The sequence below is a fragment of the Apis florea genome, unplaced genomic scaffold (genome assembly GCF_048593485.1).
Source record: "Apis florea isolate Af1SG1 unplaced genomic scaffold, ASM4859348v1 contig_3193_pilon, whole genome shotgun sequence".
Classification (NCBI taxonomy): Eukaryota; Metazoa; Arthropoda; class Insecta; order Hymenoptera; family Apidae; genus Apis; species Apis florea.
In genome coordinates this window covers 672,881-698,901 of record NW_028256721.1, presented here as the reverse complement: position 1 = coordinate 698,901, position 26,021 = coordinate 672,881, and the positions used below count along the sequence as shown (strand labels likewise).

General features: G+C 39.4%; 4 protein-coding genes across 7 annotated transcripts in view; 2 read left to right on the top strand and 2 right to left on the bottom strand.

Annotated features, from left to right (window-relative positions):
* Positions 1–158: 158 nt before the first annotated feature.
* On the bottom strand, positions 159–2,664 carry LOC100867798 (type 1 phosphatidylinositol 4,5-bisphosphate 4-phosphatase). Of its 3 annotated transcripts, none has more exons than XM_086910547.1 (7): positions 2,306–2,664; positions 1,998–2,229; positions 1,729–1,913; positions 1,448–1,657; positions 1,229–1,369; positions 1,064–1,118; positions 159–910 (listed from the first exon to the last, which is right to left on the bottom strand). In XM_086910547.1, exons 2-7 carry the CDS (start codon positions 2,080–2,082, stop codon positions 825–827), a joined length of 762 nt encoding a protein of 253 aa, XP_086766673.1. In that variant the 5' UTR covers positions 2,083–2,229; positions 2,306–2,664; the 3' UTR covers positions 159–824. The 3 variants fall into 3 exon arrangements, with proteins under 3 accessions (XP_086766673.1, XP_086766672.1, XP_003691671.2); XM_086910546.1 differs by having other exon boundaries at positions 2,303–2,638; XM_003691623.4 differs by lacking the exon at positions 2,306–2,664 and having other exon boundaries at positions 1,998–2,260.
* On the top strand, positions 2,309–3,889 carry LOC100867921 (uncharacterized). 2 transcript variants are annotated; one of them, XM_086910548.1, is made up of 3 exons: positions 2,651–2,863; positions 2,958–3,082; positions 3,290–3,889. In XM_086910548.1, the coding sequence occupies exons 1-3, from the start codon at positions 2,775–2,777 to the stop codon at positions 3,562–3,564; spliced, it is 489 nt and encodes a 162-aa protein (XP_086766674.1). In that variant the 5' UTR covers positions 2,651–2,774; the 3' UTR covers positions 3,565–3,889. The 2 variants fall into 2 exon arrangements, with proteins under 2 accessions (XP_003691672.2, XP_086766674.1); XM_003691624.4 differs by having other exon boundaries at positions 2,309–2,863; positions 2,958–3,889.
* LUBEL (Linear Ubiquitin E3 ligase) lies at positions 3,557–24,338 on the bottom strand. The gene is made up of 21 exons (XM_012483601.3): positions 24,227–24,338; positions 21,606–21,695; positions 21,127–21,543; positions 19,595–19,792; positions 19,078–19,299; positions 18,548–19,020; positions 17,197–18,464; positions 16,198–16,415; positions 16,006–16,104; positions 15,523–15,681; positions 14,654–15,013; positions 14,380–14,563; positions 7,538–13,986; positions 6,408–6,605; positions 6,065–6,343; positions 5,897–5,986; positions 5,649–5,805; positions 5,074–5,404; positions 4,500–4,625; positions 4,231–4,399; positions 3,557–3,961 (listed from the first exon to the last, which is right to left on the bottom strand). Exons 1-21 carry the CDS (start codon positions 24,323–24,325, stop codon positions 3,932–3,934), a joined length of 11,616 nt encoding a protein of 3,871 aa, XP_012339055.2. The 5' UTR covers positions 24,326–24,338; the 3' UTR covers positions 3,557–3,931.
* The window catches only part of Hil (peptidase hillarin), a 33,772-nt gene continuing 22,641 nt past the window's right edge, over positions 14,891–26,021 (top strand). Inside the window, exon 1 of the mRNA XM_086910541.1 lies at positions 14,891–15,024. The gene's annotated coding sequence lies outside the window, so the exon portion shown is untranslated. The remainder of the gene's footprint in view (positions 15,025–26,021) is intronic.

Genomic DNA, 26,021 nt, shown 5'->3' with positions numbered 1-26,021 from the left:
CTGAAAAGAGCAATTTATTTTGCAATTATTTGAGTCAAAATTTCAGTTGGTTATCAAAAATTAAATTCTTACAAATTGTTTTTTTAAAAAAGATGTTATGCGCAAAGTAGGAAAATAATTTAATAATTTTGATTATACAATGGTAATAAAATAGATAGTAACATTCTCAATATATATATTTTATATAATTTTACTTGCATGTCAAATAATACATAAGTTCAAAAATGTCTTTCAAAACATTATATTTTTTTAAAAAGATATTCATATGACAATGCAAGTTCATAATTGCAAACATAATATATAGCTATATGTATAGCTGTTTACAATTGGAATAATCATGCAAGAATGTTTTATTTGCATATATATCTATGTGCATTTTGTATATTTACTGCAATGTAGAAAGCATATATAGTATATTTTCATTCAAATATGAAAACAATATAATGGGGTTGTTGTCTTGGTCCTGTGCTTGTACATATAAAAGTGCAGAGGAACAATCCTTTATTTTTAAAATGGATACCCCATTTTTTTCTAGTATTTTTTGATATATTACCTTATATGAGAAAGTGTCATACATTTATTACACATTCTCTTTGTCCGTAACATGTACATCTGCATATGTATATGTAAGAATGTTGCATATTATTAGCAATGAAAACTTACATATGCATGTGTAAGGATGTATATATCTACCAAGTATTGTCCTAACAGGACTTATATGTCATTTTATTACTATAAACATTTGATCTAAATATATTATTATACGACATAGATGTTAGAGGAATTGATTTTAAAATATCAGCAATTGATTGTCATTTAGGACATTACATAGGACCTTCTATCATACTAATTTTCATTGTACAGTAATAAATGCTGCGTCCCAAACACAAAAGTGCCAGGAGAAATGCACCTGAAAATAAAATTAAAAGGAAGCTAAATAAATAATTTATAACTATATATAATATTTTAATAATATTTAAAAATATATTTCCATATATTTGAGATATTCTATATTTCATTGATAATTGAAATTAAAAAGATTTTTCTATTATTATATATTTACCAACATAAGCAACATAAATTCCACCACTAGTTTTCACATATGTATGTGTTCCAACCTGAAAATAAAAAAAATACTAATTATAATCTGTTTTAAAATATATATAAATTATTTCATAATTATTACATAATTTTATCAACATAAAATTATATAAAAATATATACTTACAGTCACAGCTATTGCAATTACTAAGGCTATTATTCCAACAATAATGAATGCAATACCTCGACCCCTAGCAAAATCTGGTCCAACAGAAGATATTTTTCGGCAATGTGGACATCGAGCCAAAGCATTATTCAAGGTATTAAACTAAGAAATGTAATAATATATGTATTAATTGTAATGAAATTATATCAAAATACATAATTTTTTTATTTAATTTCTTACCAAAAATGTATCATGACAGTGAGCACAGCATACCCTACACATTCCAGGCATAGATAAAACAGGTGGTGTAATTGGACTTGGAGCAAGATTAATAATACGTTTACAGTTTGGCCTTGGACAAGCAATACGTTGTGAAGAACTCTTACATATTAATAAACAATTACATGGACAACGAACATATTTCTTTCCAGGTGGTGCATTTCTTATGGGCTAAAAAATATTTATTACTCTTAATTTTGATATGAAGTTTTGCAGTGAATTAAATTATTTTGTGAACGTACTGTAGCTTCATTGCATTGACAACATTTGACAACATGTTGATCTCTTTTACCAGAAATATCTATCATAGCCTGACAAACTCTGCAAGTAACCATAGGCATTCCACATTGATTGCTTGATTCATATGGAGGTGGTACTTCATCAGGACCTATTGCAGATACTGTACTGACTGTTGATTCAGCTTCATCTATAGTAGAATGTAATAGGTAACAATAAGCAATCATATTAAACAAACTTAATTCTTTCGTGAACAAGATTATGTATTATTTACCTACGAAATCGCTGCCATGTGAACTATAAGTGACATTTTCGTTTTTTAATAATGGTTGTCGTTCACCCTTCTTCCCGTCTCCCATGTCGATCTATTAATTTACCCTTTAATGACAACAATTTATTTAAAGTATTGTTTGACAGTACTCCCGGTGCTTCGATGACAAGGATGACAAAATAAAAATTTTTCTAAAATCTTCCCTGGTTCTGCCTGCTTATAGAGTAGAAACTATCTGTTGGAATATATATATATATTGTATTATTATATTATAGATCTTTAACGGATTAGTTTAGGAATTCTACAACCACCTCAGCATTTTCATACGTTGGCTACCCTGTACTGAGTTGGCTACTCAATAGTAGTGACGTCCCGTGATAGTACTTAGAGGTTATTTTTCCTTTTTTTTTTGCTTTTCTAACGACAATAAAACTGTTATTAATAAGTGTAGTGATAATGTAAAAATCAAGAATTTTTCAGAATACTAACGCGATATATTTACAAAGCATAAAACCATTCTTATTGTCTACTCTTTCGGCATACTTTAATACAATTTGATCAATTCCACTTTTTAAAACTCACTTTTTTTTATACTATACAAGAGCTTAAGTATTACATTGTTGAAGCGAAAATATTTGATCATCGAAAATATATTATCTATATATAAACTATATGTAGATTTATCCGAATGATACTTTCATAATATCGCTAATAAAATATTGCTTTATTTTTGATATACTTTATCTTGTGTATGTGCGTGTATGTTTGTAAACAAGATATATGGAGAGAATAACACATTTATGGAATGTGAATCAATTTATTACAAAATTAAATTGTTCACAAAGTAGAAATTTGCAAACGTTTTATATGTAAGCTATACTTTATTTATTAATTTATTTTAAGAGAATAAATTAAATTAAATGTGAATATAAGTTGAATTTATATGATATTATATTACTTTAGAGAAAAATGTAAAAGATTTAGTCATGGAATACACTTGTCATCTCAAAATTTTGGACCCTCCGTAATGTGTACATATTGTGGATCACTTTGGAATACAATGAATTATACTATTCGAATATCACGAGGTAAACCACTTTCAAAATCCATTAAAAAAATTATACATTCTATGAATAATAGTGAAAAAAGAATACCCAAAGTTCAGAGAACTTTAGTGAAAAAATGTTTAAAAAATAAAATGAATAAATTAATACTTAAATGTTCAGTTTGTTTAAAAAATACTAAAATATCTCTTAATAAACCTCAAAAAGAAAAAGTACAAAAAATTGCTTCAGAAAATATTCAAAGTTCAAAAAAGAAGAAAAAGAAGAGAATAAAGGATAAGACAGCTGGTTTAAACATTTCTGGAATTTTAAGCTTAGATGCAAAAGATGTTACAAAAGAATTAAAAGAAAAAAACAAAGAAGAAATGAAAGACATTACAAATTTGACCACACCAAATCAAAAGTTAAAAAAATTAAATATAAAAAAATTAAAAGATATTGTGAATGAACATGCAACATCTAGAAAAAAAAGGAGTTTACATAGTTTTCTAACAGAACTTTGTTGAAAATAATTTATTGTTAAAGTATCTTATAAAATTTTCTATAAACACAAAATCTCTTATTACATAAAAAAACATTTGTCACGCTCCATCTATATATATATATATATATAAAGAATATATAGTATATATATAAAGAACTATATATAAAGAAAGTAAAGAAACTAGAAGAATTGATACTTAGATTTCAAATCCTATTTTTTAAAAGACTAATTATTTTTTTACATTAAATACTAAACAATTTTCAATCTTTGTTTAATTTAATTGTAAATTGTTCTCTACATCGCTGTTCATACGATAAAATAAATACACTATACATGATGCATAAAAAGCGTGAGTTACGTAAAATCGCGCATTAATTATTCCCCTTCTATCACTCCAATGGAATTTCCTTGCGCACGATCTGCAAAACATCCAAATGTTAAACATAATAAATATAATATTTTTAATGGTATCAAAAAAATAATATTCATTCCAATATAGAATTAAAAATAGAAAAAAAAATAAAATTCATATCCACAATTTCAAATTTCTTTTTTTTTTTTTTCGGTATGCGCACACCGTTGCATTTTTTGGCTGCGAAAGTCATGTATGAAGATCTACTTTCGTGCATTTTTTGTTAATTCGGTCAGTGTGTCGGGGCAGGAGTGCAGGAGAGGAATTGTTAGTCACCTGAATGCACGCCTCGAGATAATCCCGCTCGGACATTTCCTGGTCCTTCGCAGGGGGAACTTTTCCCCGACGGCGCAGCTCTTGCTTGGCATCGTTCAAGTCAAAGATTGCCACGGGATCCAGCTTGCCCTTCAGTACCAGACCCGCCAAGTACTCTATGTAGTGCTGCCTGCGGGGAAAAGTACCCAGAATTTAGTCGTGCCATGCACGCTGCTTCTTCATTTACCTCGATCAAATCTCTCTTGTAATGTTCCGGATCACGACCGTACCAATTCGGGGGTAACTTGATCCCCGCACGTTTCACGCATGTCTCGAGATCATCTATGTTTAGTAACGGAAGCGGTTCCAGTTGAATCATCCGGATCTTTCGAACTAGGTATTCGATATAGTGGTTCCTAAATATTCGAAGGATACGTTAAAAAGCAACTAACTATTTGATATTTTCAAAATGAAATATTTATTATTTTATTTTTTTTTATAATATACTTTTTTTTTATAGATTTTTAATTTTCTTTTGTTCAGAGTTTAATAATAATAACACAAAGATTCTTGTAACTAATAAAAGGGGAAATTAATGGCTTTGAAGAATTGAAACAAAGAAATTAATTTCTAGTATTAGTATTAGTCTGTGATGAATAACTTACATCATTTATTTTTCATTTATTCCAGACAAACATTATAATGATGAACAATATCTTGATCCTTCTGCTATGAATTTTTTAATGCAGATTCATAATGCAATATCCATAAGATTTCAACGATATTTAAAGATATTTGATTATAAAAATGATAATCGTAATAATGGAGAATACATGCGAAGCTAAAAGGAAACACACAAATTACCTGCACAAACCAGCGTGTCCCTCGACAACATCTGAATTGCATACCGCGTCTACAACACCAGTAGGAGTTTCTTTTTGCAATTGCACTTTGCACTTGCGCTCGCCAGCTGGACCCTCTGTGTCGTACTCGATTCCATTATCTCGTAACAGCTGTTGTAACTGCCCGGGCTCCTTATCGCGAAGATAGAACAGACAGTTCCGTGGATGATGAGCGTGAAGCCCCAGCTTTGCGCAATACGGGCTTACCGAGCATTTTGCTCCCATCATGAACGCCTTGCCACAACCGCAGCAAAACTCGTACTTGCATTGACTGCACGTGAAATGCATACAACCTAAAAAAAAAAGTATGATATTTTCGATATTGATAAATTCGATTACTATACAAAATATTTTTTATTTACGATCGTTTGAAAGATAAAAACATTTAAAATAGGGAGAATCATGTTATATATTAATTGAATAAGTAATTCCATGTAAAATTAATGTGTGTAATACTGTAATGTAATTCGATATTTTACAGAAAATTCATTATGGTTCGAATAAATTGGATGTTGAGTGTTCGTTCGAACAACTTACCTCCTCTAGACAAGGAGTAACGAAATTTGCATTTAGGACAATCTATCCCATTATCCGCGAGGTGCTTGGCTAAGCCAGCGGCTTGATTATCCGGGTCATTCTCGTCTTTCCAAGCAGCAAATTGCTCGCACGTAATTCCTTCGTGCTGTTTCTCCCACTGAAAACGAAACCAACGTCAGAAAAGATATTTGTTCGTCCTTATGTAATTTCCATTTAATTTTCTTCTAATTGTTAACGTTATCACGTACTGGCCTTCGACATTGGGCACACGTGACTGATCGACAGTCGGGACATATTAATCTCTTTTGATCTGGATCTGCATAAAATCCGCTTGAACACTAAAAACGACACATATATTATATCCTTTGCAATAATCGGATAAAGAAGATTGCGACAATCTGTATGTAAATAAACACCTGAATGCACCACTTAAAATTCGGATCTTGCATTAATGTTCTATCTCTCAGCTTTCTTTGAAAAAGTTCGTGAATCGGAGGATCTAGAAGTGTCTTCAACTGTATGTCCAGGTTACTGAAATATTCGAGAACCTCGTCTTCATTCGCATCTTTAAGATTTGGTTCCTTACAGAATGGACAAACTGCATCCGTTATGTTTCTGTCACTGATCTGGATGGTGAAGTAATTCTTTGCACACTCGTTGCAACAACGATGAATGCATTTTAACATGGACACTATCTGGAATTAAGAAAAGAATTTGAATTCAGAGATAAAATATCGAGCATGATTCAATTTCGAATACCTGACTCATTGCAAAACGACCCGTGCAAAGTTCACATTCTTGTTGTAAAAATGCTAATGCTGATTCTATGCTGGAACACTCTTTGGCCGCTTGGAGAGCCTCAATGTCTCCGAACTTCAGAGCCAGCAAACTGGCGGCTACTTCCGCTTCGTCGTAATTCGACGCTTTACCTTCCGCTAAGAGACGACGAGCAATTCTCTGTAAATGTAAGAGAATTTTTTTCAATTTTAATTTTTTCTCGTTCAAATTAGTATAATAATTATGTTTTTCTTTCTTTCTTTTTTTTTTTTTTTTTTGGCTTAATTCAAATAAAGATATAATTGTAGAAATTTCAAATCTTTAGATGGAGATTGGTGCACAGAATAATACGTGAAAATAATGACATGCAAAAATACGATAGACAAAGACTACACCAACGTCTAGAAACGAGCTCTGGTAATAACGATAACATCGATCAATTCATAAATAGAATATTAATAGAAGCTAAAAGTAATTATGGAACATAAATAAGTCAATGAATAATTCTGAAGAATGCAGAAATTATCTTACAGACATATGTATACATCAAGAATATACATATATCAAGAAGTAGTATCTTTTATTACTTGAAATGCTCGAAGAAAAGTATTATCTGCGTGCATTTAAATTACTAAAAAACCTGGGAACCATCCAACAAATTAGATGATGGAAAAGTCGTGTTCCGCGCTATTAAATTAAATTCTCAGTGTGTGCTTTCTTCGTGGACATACAAACCTCGAGTTTCGCGCGTATACCACGATTCTGTTACTTTTTTTAATTTGAACACAGAGCGGAACAAAGCAACATGCTATACAACAGCGATATTAGTCACGACGAGAAACAAGAGGAGTACAACTTACCTCGTTGAAACAGAGAGCCAACTTTATCCTAGTCGAGAGAAAAAATGTTTAAAAGCTACAGTCAAAACAGGGTTAAAAATTTAACAGGGATGTTGTCAGGTTGTATCTTTTTTTTACTTTTTTTCATATTCTTTTTTTATTTTATCTCGTTCGTGTTTTGACACGTTGGTAGAGCTGTTTGTAGACATTGGCCTGTCAGCAGCAAGGATCGACAAAGTCGACAAGTGATTCTGACAACTGACGTCTACTGACCTCCCTCTCCGTTTTGGGAGATCCGCCTGTCTTCGCGTTGCCGCTCCTATTTTCCACATATTCTCGTTCCGTTTTCTCTTCGCCCTCGAATCGACGGATACAACTGGCCACCAAAGAGAATCGTTTCTTTAACGTTCCACCCTGATCCACCTCTCTGTCACAGCCTGTGCTCGCTTTACGATTCACTTTCGTGCGTTTATCGTTCGACCGTCTCACTTTTACGATTTCTGTCTTAAGATCTGTCTTGTTTTGCTCGTTTTTACCAGACTTGTTTATTTCAAGTTGTTTTTCACTTAATTTAACAGATTTATCCTTGACGACAGATTTTTTAGCGGAACAAGTTTTAGAAATAATATTTCTTTTAGATATATTTTTGGCATTATCGAGTAATTTATTTGCTCTTTGCAATTGTTGATTCTTCGGATCAACGTTCGTATCATCTCTCAAAGTATCATCTTCTTCGGACGATGCATTATCCGAATTTTCATTATCAATTTTTTTATCTTTCCCCAATTGTTCCTCCTCTTCTTCGGAGGAGGAAGAATCTCTCACGTGATCTTCGTTAGAATCCTCTTTGCTTTCGTTATCAGTGATACACTCATTTTCAGAATTCTCAAATTCGGAATCGGATATTTTCGCTTTTATCGCGTTAATCGTTTCTCGTAGCATAATTTCGGCATCGGTCAGCTCCTCCGTACTGTCCAAAGTACGATCCGACTGCTCTTTTTCCGATATACATTCCGATTCAGTGATGCTCTCCAAGTCGGAGGCGGAAGTTTCGTTATCTGAAACTTCTTCCAGCTCGTATTCTTCGCTCGAAGTCGTATCATTTAAATCCACTTCCTCGGATACCATAGGATCTCCCTTAGTAGACTCGATCACGACCACCTCCTTGTCATTTTTCTCCGATACCATCGTGGCTTTCGTTTTTTCTCCCGTTCCTTTCTCATCCCCGGAAGTTCTCGTCCGAGCTGCTTCAGTTTTTACGGCCACCATCTTCCCGCCATTTAAATTTCCCTCGACTTTATCGGAATCCATTTTTTGTCCGCCTCCAATCCTCGAACCATTTCCAGCTGAACTACTTTTTCTCGATGCTTGTTGGGTAATCGATGGTTTCGTCGAAGCTCTAGTTAACCCGTCACCGGATACCGTTCTCGAAGATTGCCACGAAGTTTCAGGAGTCTGTCGCGAAACTCGACGTCTTGCCGTGAACACGGGGATCCTCGAGAGGAAGGAAGATTTCAACGTGTTCTTCCCTTTTAAATTTATCTCATCCGTTATTTCGTTACTTCTATCAGTATCTAATTGCGCGGGCACGATCGATCTCTTAATTTGTTCGCAACCTTTCGATAAAGTATTCAAAATTGTCGATCTCTTTTCCTTTATCACCTTCTCCTTCGTCGGAGGTTTAAGATTCTTTAAAATTTGCTTTTGTCCAGGCAATGATCTCGTTTTGCTCGTTACATCGCTCGAAGAAATATTTTTCGCTATTCTAATGGTACTAGTTTTCGGAGGGCTTTTCCTCGACAATTTTTGACAATTCGGCAATGCCGATCTCCGAGTTATTTCAGCCGCGGTTTCCTTCGCCTTTGCCATCGTCGCGCCTTTCGGGCTGACTTTTCCAAAATTTCTTCTCGGTATGCCGGTAGGTTTTTTCACCACTTTCACCGGAGACCTCCTTCTGCCCATCTTTTTCGCAGGGGATTTGGATCTCTCCTTCACCGTACCTCTCGATCCAACCGCTTTATCAACTTCATTTGCATCCGTTTCATTATTTTCGACGCCCACCGCGCTTTCTCCCGAAAAAATCCTCGCGATCTCGCTCTCCGTTCGCAATTTCCTCGTCCCCTCGATCGGATTCCCCTCCGATCGACTTTCCACGACTTTTATCGGCGCACAATCGTTCACCGCTATCATAGGGCATTCGGTTATTTTGATCTCTATAACGTCGGCTGTTCCTGGATGCGCGTCATTAATACTATTTACGTTCGAACACGCGACAATTCTTTGGCTCGAGGATTCCGATATATTTACCGGCGAATCTTCGTACATCGTACAAGTATCCGAGACAACAACGTATATTTCAGGATTTTCCTTCCGTTTCACTTCGATCCCATTTCCACCAATTTCGTTCGAAGTTGGAGGATATAAATGGGGCGCGTTATTGTTCGAATCTTTTTCTATACTTTTATCATCGTCGAGGGAGGATTCGTTAAGGGTTCCAGGCACGTTATCGGCGAAATAAGTTTCGTTCGGATTCGACTCGATACTTCCTTCGATCGAGTTTGACGCGTTTTTATGCGACGTATCGGGAACGTTATCAGAAGCGACGAAGCGGTTCGCTATATCGTTAGTATCCGTGGAATTTGGCTCGTTAACGGGCGATCCGTTCAAAGTACGCGAGCTCGACGAGGAGCCGGAAATGGAAGGGTCACTCGAAATATTTACAATCGTCGATTCGGTATTGGCGAGTGCTTCGAAAGGTTTACTCGCGTCGACGATGCCGGAGAGCACGGATGGAATCTCTCCTACGTTTTTCCCTATCTCCGAATCGATCTTTTTTATTGATTTATTCGAATTATCCTGGATTTCTGTGTCAGTTTTCGTTTCTACAAGAAGAAGAAGAGAAGTATCTTTTTTTATATCGTTTACTTTCGTAGATGCAGCGTTATCTTCTGATTCTGATTTCGATCGAATGTTAATTTGCTTGGAAGTTTCCTTTTTAGAATCGACAGACTTACTTGCAGAGGTTAGCGGTGAGATATCGATTTTGTCGTGGGGAACGTGGCATGCGACGGAGATAGGCTGTTCCACTTTTTCGGATACATGCAATGCGTTTTCAGAAGTTTCGTGGACGATCGTTGTGGGTTTGTTAAGGATCTCTGGAGTTTTGGACTGTTGGGATGGTTTCTGACCGTTGTCAGATTCCTTGAAAGCATCAGGTGAAGTAGTTTTCGAATTTTCTTCGGGGATCATATTTAAATCCGAAGAAGAGTTATGAATAGGAATTTGAGAATCTTTTGAAACTTCTTGAATAATAATTTTGGAATCTTTAGATTCTTCGTTTGATAGAGAAGATTTAGAATCGTTTGAAATTTTAGAATCTGTGATATTTGTGTCAGGAGTTTTTTCAACGATCATTGATTTTAAATCTGAAGAATCTTCTCGAGTATAAATTTTTAAATCTTCGGATATTTCATTTGGGACAGATTTAGAAGAATCAGATTTAGAAGTTTCGGGAATTGCTTCAACATTTTTAAAAGTATCAGAATTCTTTTCAAGAATAGCTAACTTTGAGTCTGAAGAATCTTTAGAATAAATTTTGGAATCTTCAAATATCTCGTTTGGAATAGAATCTCTCGAAGTTTCAGAGATCGTAATTTTTGAATCTTTGGGAATATCAGAATCTGAAGGAAGGGTTCTCGAAATTTCTTCGACCACAATTTTAGAATCTGCGGATATTTTAGTGGAAATAATTTCAGAGATTGTAGTTTTAGAATCTAAAGGAATATTAGACGTATTCTTTGAATTCTCGGGAACTCGTTGAATAGAAATTTCCAAATTTTCTGATTTTTCCCGCGTAATAATATTAGAATCCATTGAGATATTGGGAACAGAGGATTCGGTATCCGGAGAGATTCCATCAACTTTGGAATCTATAGGAGTTACAACGATCTTAGAATCCACAGAAATTTCCTGAGCTATTTCAAGACCTTTTGAAGAATCTGGACTAGCAGATCTAGGTCCTTCTTCGGCTATCTCTTTTCGAGCGACCTCTTTCAAGATCTCGTGTCTGATATTTCCACAATCTCGAGAAACATTTTTAATTAAATTATCGGGCTCCTCAGAAATTTTCTGCGGATCGATTCCAGAATTTTTCAAACCTGGGCCAACAGAGACTCTATTAAATTCTCTGTCTGCTAAATTGGGACTTTCTTCAAGGGTAAGGCAAACCTCAGGAGGCACATCCGTCTGAGTCGAATTAGTCTGATTATTATCAAGCGATTTGCGCTCCAAAATGACCGCACTCTCCGCAAAGGGTCGATTGTCAACCACCAAACTGGCATCAATTAATTTCACACGGTTATCATCGCCAGCTCGAGCCCCAATAGCCGTCGAGCGCATTTGCATGTCGGATGATTCACTGACAGACGTCCCCGAGTCACGTACGAACGAGGATGACGTCTCGCTCGATAATGATTCTGCGCCAATGGCCTCGTTTAGTCTTATCGGACCATCAGCGGTGAGTGATTCGTTTTTCGAAGATGCATCGTTAAACTTAGAATCTTTCGCGTCGTTCGAGGAAGAGTTATCCTTCGATCGCTCAATCGATGGATCGTTCCGCGCGTGAATTTCAGAATTCGCTTCGAGATGATCTTTATGAGATGAATTCTCGATATTTAATGACGATGCCCTCGAATCGATGATCGAAACTTCGTTCATTGAGCGCCGAGAATGTTCAGAATTAGATGCTTTTTCACTTGTGTTAGTATCGTCAATAGCAATTTCCGGGGAACTTACGTGTTCCATCGATGTTTCCGTTTCCCCTTCGTTCTGCAACAATTTCTCCTCTTCCTCTTGGACCCGATTCCTGTTAAATTCTCCCTCCATTTCCCCCCCTTCTACGTTAATGAATTTGACGTTGTTATCGTTTCTCTCGTTTCTACGTACCGTTTCGATTTCTTGCAGTTTTTCGATGTCGGCCGCCGTTGTTCCCCCCACTTCCGCTACGAGTTTCCCCGAATTTTCGACGCTTCGAGGTACGCTTTTATCTTCCATCGATCCACTATCAATGCAAGTTCGAAGAGGCGAAGCGTTCCGGTTCTTTCCGCGGCCAGAATCGAGAATATCGGCGTCCACGCCCGATTTCTTCGACGACAACATCTGCATCGCCGATATGAAAGGACCCAGTAATTGCTCCGGCAACGATTTCATCGCGGACAACAACGCCTCTACCTGCGTCTCTTTCCCTTTCCGCGGCAACACGGCCTCGAAACTTTGATCCATTTCGAAACCATTTTCAGCCGTAATTATCGTCGATCGAGATTCCTCGATCGCATTCCTCGATTCTGCCCTCTTCGTATCCTTCTCTTCGCGCTTCAATTTATTCGATTCGTTCGTTTCTTTGCTCTCGATATTCCCTTGAAAAATCCTCTCGTTTCTCTCTTCGGAGGAATTTTCAACAGCGGAATTAATTAGTTCCACGGAGATCGGCGTTGCCCTTCGAGAGAAATCGTCTTGTTGTTGCATCGTGGTTTCGTTTATTAAATCGGGCCGCTCGATTCCATCGGTTTGCGGTTGATCTCGAGTAGATTCTTCCAACATCTCAGATACACTCTCCTCGTGGTCCGTTACGTTGGACGTCAAAGGGATACTCGGTCTTTCTACCAAAGAGGAATCTTTATCTACTTGTAACGGGCTTTGATGAAGATCGGAAGAAGCCTTCCGGGATGGCGGCGGCTCGTTCTTCTTCGAGAACGACGAGGAAGCTTTATCTGTTTCTACGCCGCTTTGCCCGGGATCGGAGCTGTTTCGGGGGGTCGTCTCGCTTTCTTTAATGCGAGAATCAATAGCTTCTTCGACCTTCTCTTGGGCTACTTTCGAACTCATCTCTACCGTTTGCTTTACATTCTCTTTCGATCTGGTTACATCGTTCGTTTCGTCCACCGCTGTACAAGATGATTCTTTCTCGATACCAGGGAACGAAACACTTTCTTCCTTCTTATTCTCCGTAGATTTTTCTCCCTTTGTGTCTCTATCGATGATCGAAATCTCTTTTTCTTCGCTTCGATCGTTCTGCGAGGAATTTTCCGTCGGATCGGTTACTTCTTTTCGAATTAAACTCGTCGTCGTCGGATCAATCCTTTTATCGTGGTCTTCTTCGGTTACGATAGGCGAAATGATATTTTTAATCATCATTGTCTCGGTTTGATGGATATCTCGGATCGAAATTTCATCTTTAACCGTCTTATCGTTGATTTCATTCTCATCCTCCAATTTCTCGACTCGTTCTTTTTCTCCAATCAAATTTCGTATCGTGGAATTATTATTTTGATCGTGTTTCTCGATCGGTGTGTCGGTATTTCGAATTGTTAATCTAGTTTCGTCCTCATTGGCTCGTTTCTTTGATCCCTCGCTCTCCACTGTTTTAACTGTGTTTGCTACATCTTGTGCGGCCCTTGGGACCAGATTTTTATCGATTAGAACTGTTCGATCGTCATTGTTAACTTGATACAGATTATCAGGCTTATTACCGAGCGTGTTCAGGGGGTGTGTTTCGTGTTGCCAGTTATCGGTTAGCTGTCTGAGGGCTGCCAGTTGCTTTTGAAAGTCGGCCTGCAACGCGACGAAATTTTCTACGATTGGTGACATTACCTGCTTCCTCGCTTCCGTGTCCGTACCCACGTGGGTAACCTGTTCGGAACCGCTCGTCTCACCACCGACCGCATCTGAAACCATTCACCTCGTGAACGAACAACTATTTTTAAAAGAGAATTGATTTATTAAAATAAAAAAACTACGTATTCATTTCACAAATGTCGAATCGATTGTTGGTCAACATACGCGCATGTTAATTTAATTTAATTAAGTAAATGTATTCGCAAGTAAACTTGGACTTTTACTTGTAAATCGTGTGATTTACATATAGATCGTGTGTACAAATGCGTGCATAATGTATCGAGATTAATAGACTATTTTTACTTACGAATAAATTACATTGCGTCGGTTGTTAAATTTTCGTTTTGTTTTTGTTTTCTAGAGTTCTACAAATTTTAGATTTTTTTTTTTTAAATAATGTTTTATTAAATAGGATGAAATTGTCAATGTTTGATTTGACCGACCTTCCCGCGGTGCAGCCTCGTCGTTTTCCACCCCAACCGGAGGACCCCAGATCCTCATCAAGAACGGCTTGAGCTGATTTTTCTGCAGCTCGAACAAAGCCGCATCCTCGGCACCGGCGTTATTTTCCAACGCTTTCACCACTTCCATCATCGTGAAATTCCCTTTCTTCATAATTTCCTCGCACTTTTGAATCATCATATATATATATCATCATTTAATTTTCAACTTTATATACGTTAATTAATCTATCGAAACTATTCTCAAAATCCTCACTTTTAGCTGTCTACGTTGAGCGGCCATCGCGACAGCCTTCCAAACATCCCCTTTCGTGACTCTCAACGCCTCTTTCGCCTCCACGCCGGAAAGCATCCCGATATTATTCTCTTTCATCTCCCTTCCTTGAGTGGTAACCAGAACTTGCACGGTTTCCACCAAGTGGGGCCACTGGGTCTTCAACCAGTCGATGGGATTGCTCGCCCCCTGAGACAAAGCCACCTGGACGTCGTCCGTGGAGTAACCATGTTTCTCAGCCTCCCTTAAAATCTCTACGATCTCCAAGCCTTGTCTGGTCAACGTTGAAACGCCTTGTGAACTCGGTCCAGGTCCTTCGAGGAATCTGGGTTGGCTCGATTCCTGGAAAGCAGGCAAGTATAATTCAATTAAAAATGATGAAAAAAAAAAAAAAAAAAAAAAGAAATGAATCGAAACAGAACGCACAAAAATCGTTAAAACAATGGTAGAAAGATCTCATCGCCGTAAGATGCACCTTCTACCTTCTGTATAAAGAATCATATAACCATGTTATAATTATACAGGCTTAAGATTACATTAAGAACTAAGAACAATCTATAACACGTATCGAGAATTATTATATATCTATTGGATTAATGATCACACACAGTCGCAGATGGAATTCGAATGGATAATATAAAATATATCGTTTTATTAATGATGATGAATGATGATACTTTTAGAATTTCGTATCGAATTATCGTATATACGATAAATGCCGCTGTAAATGTAAACCTGCCTACGTTCACACCGAGGCTACGGAACTGCCACAAATCGTGTTAAAATTTTATACTGGAGATTAGATCGGATTAGAAACCAACGATTCTCGAGGGATATCTGTCAAGTTTTACCCTGGAACGGTAATAAAGGTGGGTGGAGTCGATGGAATTTCTTCGCGTACGATCCCTGCTGGGCCCGATCAACTGAAGATATTGATCCTGGATCGTTCGTGGATACAAATCTGGACTGTTCGCGAACCCGTTTTGTTCCTGAAACAAACGCTCAGCATCCTTCTTTTTATTAAAAGGAAATCACGAGTAAGTACGATAATTCCTGCTTTGACAGATTAGGAAATTAAAATTTTTGAAAAACTTTTATTAATTACGAATCGGAGAATGCGTGAAATTTAATAAAATGTCCGGTTAGTTATGGACGATAATAAGATCATAGAGGATTAGAAGATGAAATGAATAATGAACGAAACACGATAATACTCGACCCGATTCACTTTCGAACAAACAAAAACAAATATTTGAATTACGAAATTTCGAAGAGAGAAGATATATATATATATAACATATTTCGCGAATCTATGTATTAATCTTTCGTTTTACCTCTCCATCGCTGTCCTCGTAATACAATAATCCCTTTGAAGCGGATGCAGCTCTCACGAATCCGCCGCCACTTCCTCTCGATGGAAGATAGTCGTAGGTCTGAAAAGCATACATTTCGTATCGTAGACTCCTCGTTTCTTTTATTCGTGGCAACGTTCTATAATCCAAATAAAAGGAACGTTTTTCCCTTACTTGAGTGGAAATGCTCTGAGGAGGTGGGGAGGTTCCGGTGGAAACCGAATGGCTTTTTGGAATTTTCCCGAGCATGGGTCGTTTAATTGGCTCCTCCTCGTTTATTTTCGTGCTTGTTATCGATGCATCGTTCGTTATCAATGCCGATTCATTTTTCGACGAAGATTCAGCCATCGGTTTGTCCGTGACTTTCGACGAATCTTCAAACATCGCGATATCTGTAAATTCAAACAATCATATCATATGGGTGTGTTAATTTGGAATTTATTTATACGATTGCGAATTAACAGAACACTTCATTCTCTTTTGTATTTAATTCTTTTTTCTATTTTTGAAATAGATAAATATTTGATATTTGGAAATACAAATGGGCAAGGTGTTTCACAAGGTGTTTCTGTCGTTCTTCTTCACGATTTGTATTTAAAAAGAAAAAAAAATTAAAATAAAAAAAAGACGTCGAGAGGTTCAAGATTCACAAAAAGAAATAATTCAACAACGATTTTTGGATGGAAAGAACATTCAGCCAAATGCACGCTCATGCTTGAAACTAGCTCCATTTGAATGAATAATAATCGCATCAGACATGATTAAACAAAAAAAAAAAAATAAATAAATAAAAGAAGAAAATAAGTTCTTAATAAATGAAGAGAAAATGAAAGAGAACGTTGCTTTATTTCAAATACGACTATGCATTTGGTTTCCACTGATCGTGTACGAAACAATTTGCATGTCTCTTTATTATTCATCCAAGGATATACATCGACAGGGAACAATCGTGTAATTCTAGTTCATCTGTTTTTCTTCGGGTTTCGTAAAAAAAAAAAAAAAAAAAAAAAAAAAAGGAGAGAGAGAGAGAGAGAGAGAGAGAGAGAGAGAGAAACAGAGAAACAAAGGGGATAGAGGAGAGGAGAAACATTCGAAAAGACAACAGGTACAATAATTTTAATCACTGATTCGATTTGGTACCAAAGGAAAAGCTGATTTTGCGCCTTGCTCTACCTTTGCTCTTTGTGGAGACACTGTCCCCGCTCTCTTCGCTGTTCGAAATCTTTAACAGGCTGGTCCGTTTCTCGAGATCCGGACTGGGATCGCTGACGTTGCTCGACGCGGTCGCCGACTCGTTTTTGGGAATCTCGCTCAAATCGCTTGGAACATGATCCATGTTCTCTTCCGTGCTAGGTGGCAACGCGCTGCTTCTAGTTTTGCAACAAACCACGCAGACCCGATCCTTTATATTGTTTATAAAAGTGCAATGCTCGCAAGCCCATTCCTCTTTGGGAATCTCCATCGTCGTGCCTCTTTCATTTCCATCTTTCGATGAATTTTCCTGATCCGCGTTCGTCGTTGCTCGTTCCCGCTTTTCTTCTTTTCTTGCCGATCTTCCTGTTCTTTCCAGACGTTTGATTCCTTCATTCCCCGTCTTCTTTGGATCCTCCCCATCCTCCCCGCTTCGTTTCTTCGCCGTTTCAACGTTGGAACGTCCAACATCTCGAGCCTCCTCCTGATTCTTGCTCACGAGCTCGTCGTTTTCAGGAATTTTTCTGGGGTCTCCCTCTCTAGACGGGGTCCTTTTTACGTTCTCACGAGACAACGCTCGTTTCAAAGAAGATCTTTCCATTTCCTCGGACGAAGTTTGCCTTCTCAACGAAGGTTCCCTCTTCGTGGCCACGTTTCTATCTTGCGAGGACTCGCGACTCGGAAGAAGATTTCTCGCAGCGCGTGGTGCGTCGCCTTCGACATCTCTGACAGGCCTTGCATCGTCGATCCCCTGGATCTTCTCGGGAAACGAGTCTCTGGAAGGTGTTCTTCTTCTCGTCATCTCGTGTGCATCGCTGTCGATGGAGGATCTTCGAGAATCCCTGCGAGAAGATCTTTCGAGATTGTCCAAATTCACGATGTCCCTTCTCACGGAGGAGGCTCTTCTCGCTTCGTCGTCCCTTCGTCGTGGAAGCATTTCCGATCTCTCGAAATGATCGTCGGAGGAGCTGGTCATTCTGGATCGTGTCTGCAAGCTGGATCTTCTATCCGACGAGTCGTCGTCGGTGCTCCGTTTTCGACGATAGCTGCCATTCTGAATGTTGCGATCCAATCGCGAATCCGCTCTGGAGAGCCTGCGATCATCTTGCTCGTATCGTCTTCGCGAATTCAAACTGTTTTTCTGGAATTCATCGTAGCCCTTGGGCGACATGGGATACCGTTTCATCGATTGACTCTCGGACCATTGATCCTCCGTACTGGTAACTACTCTTTCCTCTGACATTAACCTTCTGAAAAAAGAAAAACACAAAAGAACAATCGAAATATAAACATTTAAGAGACGTTACATCCAAGATTCGTATTCAAGGCTCACTCGCGACGATTCCTGTTCAACAAGTTCCTAGCGCTATCGTCCTCGTGATAACTCCTTTGCCTCGCGCTCCTGGACACGCTTCCACGCCTGGTGCCTCTCGAGCTCTTTGACAGCCTGTCATCGAAATCCGATTCTCCTGAATCTTCGGAGCTCGCGTCGGATGGCGAGCCTTGGGATCGTCTCGATCTCGATCTGGAGGCCAACGACTTTCTAGATTTCAGGCTAGGCGATGGCGAGGCTGCTCTCGATCTTCTGCTCGATTTCACGCTTCTTGCCGGGCTGTGAGGCCTGGACAGGGTGGCCGGATAATGGGGCGGGAGCATCTGGGACGGAGGATATCCCATGGGGTAGGCCCACATAGGTGGATGGTTGAGGCTCATCGTCGAACCGCCCATGCTCATGTCCCATTGAGGATTCGGTGGATACCACATCATTGGCATGCCTCCGGGACCGAGGTGGGCCATTGATTGAGCCTGCAAAGTATAATTCGTCGTCAAGTTATCCCGTTCATCGGCGATATAAAAGGTTACCTGATGCATTCCAGGATTCCACATGTGAGGCGAGGATAAATCGCAAACGCTGGCCGATTGCATCATGGATCTGGGCGGGGGAGGTGGTGGTATCGGGGGAGGTGCGAGTTTCGGGCTGGCAACGCTCAACGGCCTTGTGTCTCTCGAAATATCGGAAGAAGTGTGCCTCCTTCGATTCGCATCCTGCGCTCTCATCGCCTCCTGGTATTTCCTATACCTCTCCTAAACGTTACGTACGTACGTTATATGTTAAACGATTCGCATCTCTCGCCCGTCTATCCTTCATTTTACACATTCGTTTCCTTCGTATTTTATATCGAAGGCCACCGTGAAATGGTATTTCAACGAACGAGCATAGGGTGAATGTTTAAACTATTGATTATTCATTCTCGTCATGATACTCGATGAATAGTAGTAACTCTTCAAATTATGCATTCGAGGAATAATTAAGGAGTATAAGTAACTCGAAGAACGTGTAAAATGTTGATCGATGGTCAACCAAGGGTTTAATGCTTACCTGTAGAGTGGACATTTTGTCGGTGCTCGATCCTGTTCCGTCGGTAGTGATATTCATAGATTGCATGGATTTCGACACGGTTTTCGTATCTAACGTGGCTGACAGGGGCCTGGTCGTGTTTGGAAGTGTCCGCTTCAAACTGCCAACTCTCTCGATCAAGGAGAGATTCGTCGATCCCTGGTTTTGCGTCGATTTAGCCTAAGCGCGAAACCTGAACTTTATTACACGCTCGTGCCATCGTTTTTGGGAACGTTGTTCGTGTTTTCTTCGTGTGGAGAAATGTCTCGCTCTTTCTTTTTTATCGTGGATGGAGAGAAAGAAAAGAGAGAGAGAAAAAAAAAGGAAAAAAAAAAAGAAATACTCGAGACAAATAAAAAGATGGCGCGTGCTCGCGATGGTCGAAGGCAGAGGCGCTAAAATTAAATTGCGGCGAGGCTAAATCGATGATAAACAAAGCGTTAGTGAAGAGAATAAAATAAAATCGATGGTGTTCTTGACTCGTCTCGACTCGAGAGCACTGGTTGCAAACTTAAAATAAAAGTGACGTGTGAATTATTGAAAGTTTGATCGATCGGAATAAGGCGACTGCGTTGCTGTAAGCTGAAAAATGATGAACGGTGTGTGGACATGTTTAGTGGACAAAAATTATACATATATATATGTAATGATAACAGCAGTAACGGATACGGGAAATGCGAAACGGTGCGTGATGATCGAGTCGAATCACCGTGTTCACCGTGCTCTGCCATATTCACCAATTCGTGCTTAGCCGAATTCGAGGAGGAAGCACGCAAGAAATCCGCGCGAACGGAAAGAGATTCGCGCGAGATTCTTTTTTTTCTTTTTTCCCGCCGTTACTTTTATCGAAAGAGTGAAAGAGTGAACGGGTTCAGTGAATACGGCAGTAGTGTTTTTGCGGTAACGTGGTGTATTAAGAAGAGAACAACGTAAATATACAATGGATAAAATCTCTATAAAATCTCTCCCTCTCGTTTCCAACTGGAGAACAACAACATCTTATAGACTAATTTTAAAGCTCGTTAAACGGGGCGCGATTAACAATCTTCACTTCGTTGCCTCGGTGTGAGACTAGAGACTTTCTCTTTTACAACGTGTAACAACAACAAGCAACAACATCCATACTCCCGTGTATATATATATATAAATAACAAAAATGTTCATCGAGAAAAACGGGATTTTCGAGCCATCGGAGACGAAGTTGCGACCAATCAACAATTTCACCGCGTTACAATGTTACAACGTTCGAAACGTGAACGGTTTCCAAGATTAATATTGAAAACGAGTAGAACGAATATCAACTACGGAGGAGGAAGTGAAGCGAGGCAACATGATTGCGGGAATAAAAGAATAGGCGTTTCGCGACTCCTCGCAACTTGGTTTCCGTTGGAATCCCGACGGTGAATCGAGAACAGATCTGTTCGATCTCTGGTCTTAAATGAGGGGGGGTCGTCGTCAGCCTGTAAGAAAATTGACGGGGAGGGATGAAAGCTTCAGGCCAGATTGCATCCTACCTGAGCGTTCTTGCGATTTCGCCTGGGTGGCGGTACGGGTGGTGGACTGGAGAAATTGTCCCCTTTGGGCGGCAAGGGTGGCCGTGTTTTCGCGGTGGAGCCAGGAATCAGAATTCTTCTTCGCACGTGGCTCTTCCTTTTCGGATGTTTGTGGTTCATGTCGTCGCAGGCCTCGCAGTAATTCCCGTTGCACGTGTCGCAACGGGCGAACACGTTCTCGGCCCCGCACAGGGCGCACTTGTACGGGCTCGTGGTGGCCGGTGTCTGAGAGGATTTCTGCGCTTGCGGTCGGGTCGGAAATTCGATGATCTCGTAGTCCGGGTCACCACAGTCTCCGGAGAGCGACGGTGGCGGGACTTTGGGCGGGGTCGGTGGTCGGCGTTGCTGCTTTTGATCCATCTCCTTCTGTTGTTGCGCCTTTTCCACATATTTTCGTAATTATTTATTTGGAATCGTGGGGATGGGAAGGATCTACGTACCAGCACCCAGTGGGGCATGGATCTTGCCATGCGCAACCGAGTCGATGGGTTCGAGATGGCCATAGGACGCCATTTTTCAGCTCCCGGGTTCTGTAAGGAAAGAAATATCGTTTTTCTTTTTGATTTCAATCAAAGAGGGAGAAGACGGGAACGAGATAAATCTTCCCCGTTGTTTATTCGCTACCGGTACATTTTTGCGCGCGGTCCCGAATCGAGGTGACAAGCTGGCAGCTTTGTTAACTCGCGTTCAGCTGCCAAACGGTACGGCGTATTCGTGTCATCGCACCTTGGGCCGGGCGTCTGACTTCGACCAGACGAGAGAGATTTTTCACGAGTGGATCATTGAAGATCAACGTCACACGCGGTCGATACCACGCCGGAACGGGCCGAAATCGAATCTATTTCTGAAGGAACGAAAAATCGTGTTCCGCGTCTCGAAATAAAATCGAGCCGAACGTCACACGCGGTCATATATCTCCTCCTCGGGTTGACACGGTTACGAAGAAAATATAAATATCGCGTTACGATTCTTACAAATTCATTCAACGTTTCCAGTTGAAAGTTGATTCAGATTTTTCTTTCCAATTCTTTTTCTCTTCGAGAAAGAAGAAGAAGAAGAAGAAGAAGCGAAAGGAAAAATAGAAAGAAAGAAAAAAATTGACTCCTCAATTTCGAGTCGTATTTCGATTCTTTAGCGGAAGAAGAAGAAGATGTGAAAGTTCCAGCCATTGCCGCGGCACACGAGTTCCACATGCATGAATTAGATCCTCGAATTAGAGCCCTACGTATCTTTAGAACGTTTACCCCTTCTGTTCTTCCCGACTGTTCATACTCTTTTGTTCTATGCGGCGATTCTGCCTAGTATAAGAGCAATAAAGTAGCCGATTTCCAAGAATTGTAAATTTAGATCCCCCCACGATCGTCGCGACCGCTCCTCGTCATTTTCGTAGACAAAATTATAAATAAGAGTATAAATAAGAGATAAATATACAAATGTATAATTTCTTATCGACAAACGAAGAATTAATTTTAAAGCAAAAAATTATCACTACATATATATATATATAAAGTATATTTTTATCATTACCTTCGGACAAAGATGTCGTAAAAATAAGAAAAATAAGAAATCTAGGAAATATAAATTCCAATTTCCAGTCAACAAACCCGACGAGTTAATTTTAAGACGAGAATCGTCCCGATAAAAAGCAAACGTGAAACTCTATTTCCCGACAAAATTGCAAAAGTCTACAAGAGTTGGATACCTTCCAAGCTCTAGCTTCTCCCCGCCCACTCGAGTTTCTTCTCCAAACATTTTTCTAACTACGTAATAATATCCCATCCGCGGATCTTTATTATCTTCCCGGTAAAACATCGGCTCCGATTTATACTTGGAATATTCAACACGATCGATCGATCGACCAACGTTCGAACGAAAAAAAAAAAAAAAAGAAAAATTTCAAAATTTCATCCACGTCGAATCGCGGATTGGAATCGATGGAATATCGATAATTCGTTTCGTTGACAAGCGTGCCACAATTACGAGGATTGTGTGGATACTGTACTACAAAAAACGTAAAAAACTCGAACGTTAGAAGAACGTTACGTCCGTCTTGCACGAAGCAAAAGGAATATCCAGAGATGCTTTCGCAGCGATAATGTCATCGAGATCGTGCACATTTGCAAAAGCTTGGCCAGCATCGCGTGTCTTCTTCGTAAACAATCCGGTTTCCGGTTTGCAACGATTGCGCCAACAAGGAGAGAGGGGGGGAGAAAGAAAAGAAGGAAACTTCCGCAACGTGCATCCTCTCTTCCGCGGTGCATGGAACACGAAGATTCGCATCGATTGTGCGTTGATGCACTTCCGTTTCACCTCGCGAAAGTAAAACCGGTGAAATTTGCCGGATGGGATGTTCTCCCCGATTCTCGCTGCCTTTCGCTTCGTTCGAGATCTCTGCTTTTGCGACTTTATGCAACACTCGTGGTAGAATCGAGTTGTAATAGAATAGATACTCTACGTTCGATTTTATTATTCGAGAAATAGTATCAAGACTTCTAGCTATCAAAAGAATTATAAGAATTATATTCGGATCCGATTCTATCAAAAATTGATATGCAAAAGTTTACTTATTAAACAAACAATTAGACGAAGCGAGACGGGAAAAGATCGCTCTCTCTCTCTCTCTCTCTCTCTCTCTCCCCTCCCGTCATTCTATCTACGTCTTTATCCAATTTAAACCTCGTAACTCAACGAATAAGCCTCGATCCGATATTTTTTTTCCACGCCAATTTTTGTCCATCGAACCGCAACTCGTACCACAAATATCATCAACACCCCCGATAATAGTTCAAAAAAACAAAGAAAGAACCTTTCTTCCAGTCACTCGCGCGTGAATCTCGAAAGGAGAAAGAGGGAGAAGCGTGGAAACTTTTTCCAGATCCGCACCGCGTTATCGATGCACACACGCAAGAGGAGCGCAGGAGGAGGAGAGGACGAGGAGAGGAAGAACAAAGGACGCGCGCGTTGGACGGATCGGGGAGGGAGGGGGAGGGGGAGGGGGAGAGGAGGGCGCGTGCTACGCGCGGCGGATAATGGCACTCGTGAAAGGGAAGATCGCACTCACATTCATGTGGGACCTCGCGGAGTCGATTTCTCCGGTTTTCCTCGGGAACTGGTCGCCACGGTACTGGGCTGCCTCCGGCCACAAGGAGAGCTGTTGCATCGCCACCAGCCGAAATCTATTTCCGTAACACGGCTGCTGGACCGTTGCCACCGAATCCACCGAAGTCTCCCCGTTCGCGTAAATATATCGCGACGCCGCGCGCGTTTAGAAACGTTTAGAGAGCTGGCACCCGCCTCGAGAACGGGAAAAACGGTGCGTTCTTTTATTCAACAGAGACATTGTACGAGGGAAGGAAGGGATCTCTTGGGACCTCTTCCACCCGTGGCCGTCGACATTCCGACGAAACCTCGGGACGAAATTGGGGCAGAAATTTTTTTTCCTTTTTCTTTTTTTTCTTTTCCTTCGAAGATACGAACGGAAGGGAAACGGAGGGGAGAAGATCGTCTTGAAAGCGTTTGGGTGATTTTTCTTTAAGCAAAAAGGAGAAAGAGAGACACTGGGAAGGAATGTTGATTCTTCTTCGCGATGACCGCGATATTCCATGGGCAGAAATTTTCTTTTTTTCTTTTTCAGGGTGGAACGGTGTACGTAGGTTTTTTGTCATTGTTTGGTATTGTGGTTGATTTATGGCTTTTTCGTTTTTGCATAATTCTTCGTTTTAATACGTCACGTTTTATGAGTAGAAAGTTTTATGAGTGATACTTGGCAAAACGAGTGGTGAAAAATTGATCGTTAAAGATTAGTTGATTGATTCAATTGTAGATTTTATTTTATTTAATTGGTGTAATCAGATGAATGCGCAATATCGATGGGCGAAAAATATTGGTAGGGGAAATTAATTTTATATTATATTTAAACGATTTTAGGACGGAGGCAGGAAATTAACGAAAAATTTATACGACTGATAAATTTGAATCTACTTTGAAACGGCATTTCGCTGATTGCATTTTCGTTTCCCGTTTATTAAGAGTGATTATCCTTGTAAATTGATTCTGTTACTTCGTTTCAATTTATAAACCATTCACAATATTCATAATGAATCGATGAAAGAAAGTCCCCTTCGTTCATTTGCAACGATAAATGCAACGAATAAATTCTGAGCATTGTTTGTCCGATAACGATAATGCAATCGTATTTAAAACAATGATTTAATTAGAAGAAGCGGAACGCATTTGAATTCAATATTGATATCGCGTGTTGTCTACGTAAATAAAGTTCTCGAAACGATGTTTGAATTTTATATGTAATTTATCGGCTTCGTATCGTTCCTTGCAAAAAGATAAAAAATTTAAATAATTGATAAGATTAAAAATTCCAAATCCAAACGATTACTTTTCGAAAAGAAATATTAAAAAGGAAAGATTTCTGCACACGATCCAACTGTGGCGATTCTTCTGTCACAAACAAGGGAAACAAGAACAAGATGAGACATTCGAGTTAAAACACAGTCGTAAAAACTAACTACGGTAAAGTATAATCACATGTTAACCGGTTCAAATTTGCATCTATATTATACCCACGATTGCATCATCGCTTATACCTTACTTCCCACGTGCGTAGAAACTGTTCGAACTCGCGTGGGCTTTGAAACGCTCCGCGAAAGCTTTTCATCCTCTCTATCTCCATTTCCATCGCCCTCTTCCATTTTTCTTCTCTTTTTCACCTTCTCCCATTTTAATCCGTAAGAACGACGAGAGAAACAGGTCTACGAGCGATTTACTGAATCGAGACTGCTCGCCACGTCACTTTGGGACCCGAGCCACGCCAAGAAAGAGAGATCTCGCCTTTAACAATT

What these genes read in the sequence shown, in the direction of transcription:
- LUBEL (XM_012483601.3), bottom strand. Translation starts at nt 24,325, where the DNA reads ATGCAACAGCTCTCCTTGTGGCCGGAGGCAGCCCAGTACCGTGGCGAC. An exon ending in GAAATCGCAAGAACGCTCAG is followed by an intron (nt 19,793 to 21,126) that starts GTAGGATGCAAT and finishes TTTCGCGCTTAG; the next exon opens with GCTAAATCGACGCAAAACCA. An exon ending in ATCTCGAGGCGTGCATTCAG is followed by an intron (nt 3,962 to 4,230) that starts GTGACTAACAAT and finishes GATGTTTTGCAG; the next exon opens with ATCGTGCGCAAGGAAATTCC.
- LOC100867921 (XM_003691624.4), top strand. Translation starts at nt 2,775, where the DNA reads ATGGAGAGAATAACACATTTATGGAATGTGAATCAATTTATTACAAAA. An exon ending in AATTTGCAAACGTTTTATAT is followed by an intron (nt 2,864 to 2,957) that starts GTAAGCTATACT and finishes ATATTACTTTAG; the next exon opens with AGAAAAATGTAAAAGATTTA.
- LOC100867798 (XM_086910547.1), bottom strand. Translation starts at nt 2,082, where the DNA reads ATGGGAGACGGGAAGAAGGGTGAACGACAACCATTATTAAAAAACGAA. An exon ending in ACTGTCATGATACATTTTTG is followed by an intron (nt 1,370 to 1,447) that starts GTAAGAAATTAA and finishes TACATTTCTTAG; the next exon opens with TTTAATACCTTGAATAATGC. An exon ending in AATTTATGTTGCTTATGTTG is followed by an intron (nt 911 to 1,063) that starts GTAAATATATAA and finishes TTTTATTTTCAG; the next exon opens with GTGCATTTCTCCTGGCACTT.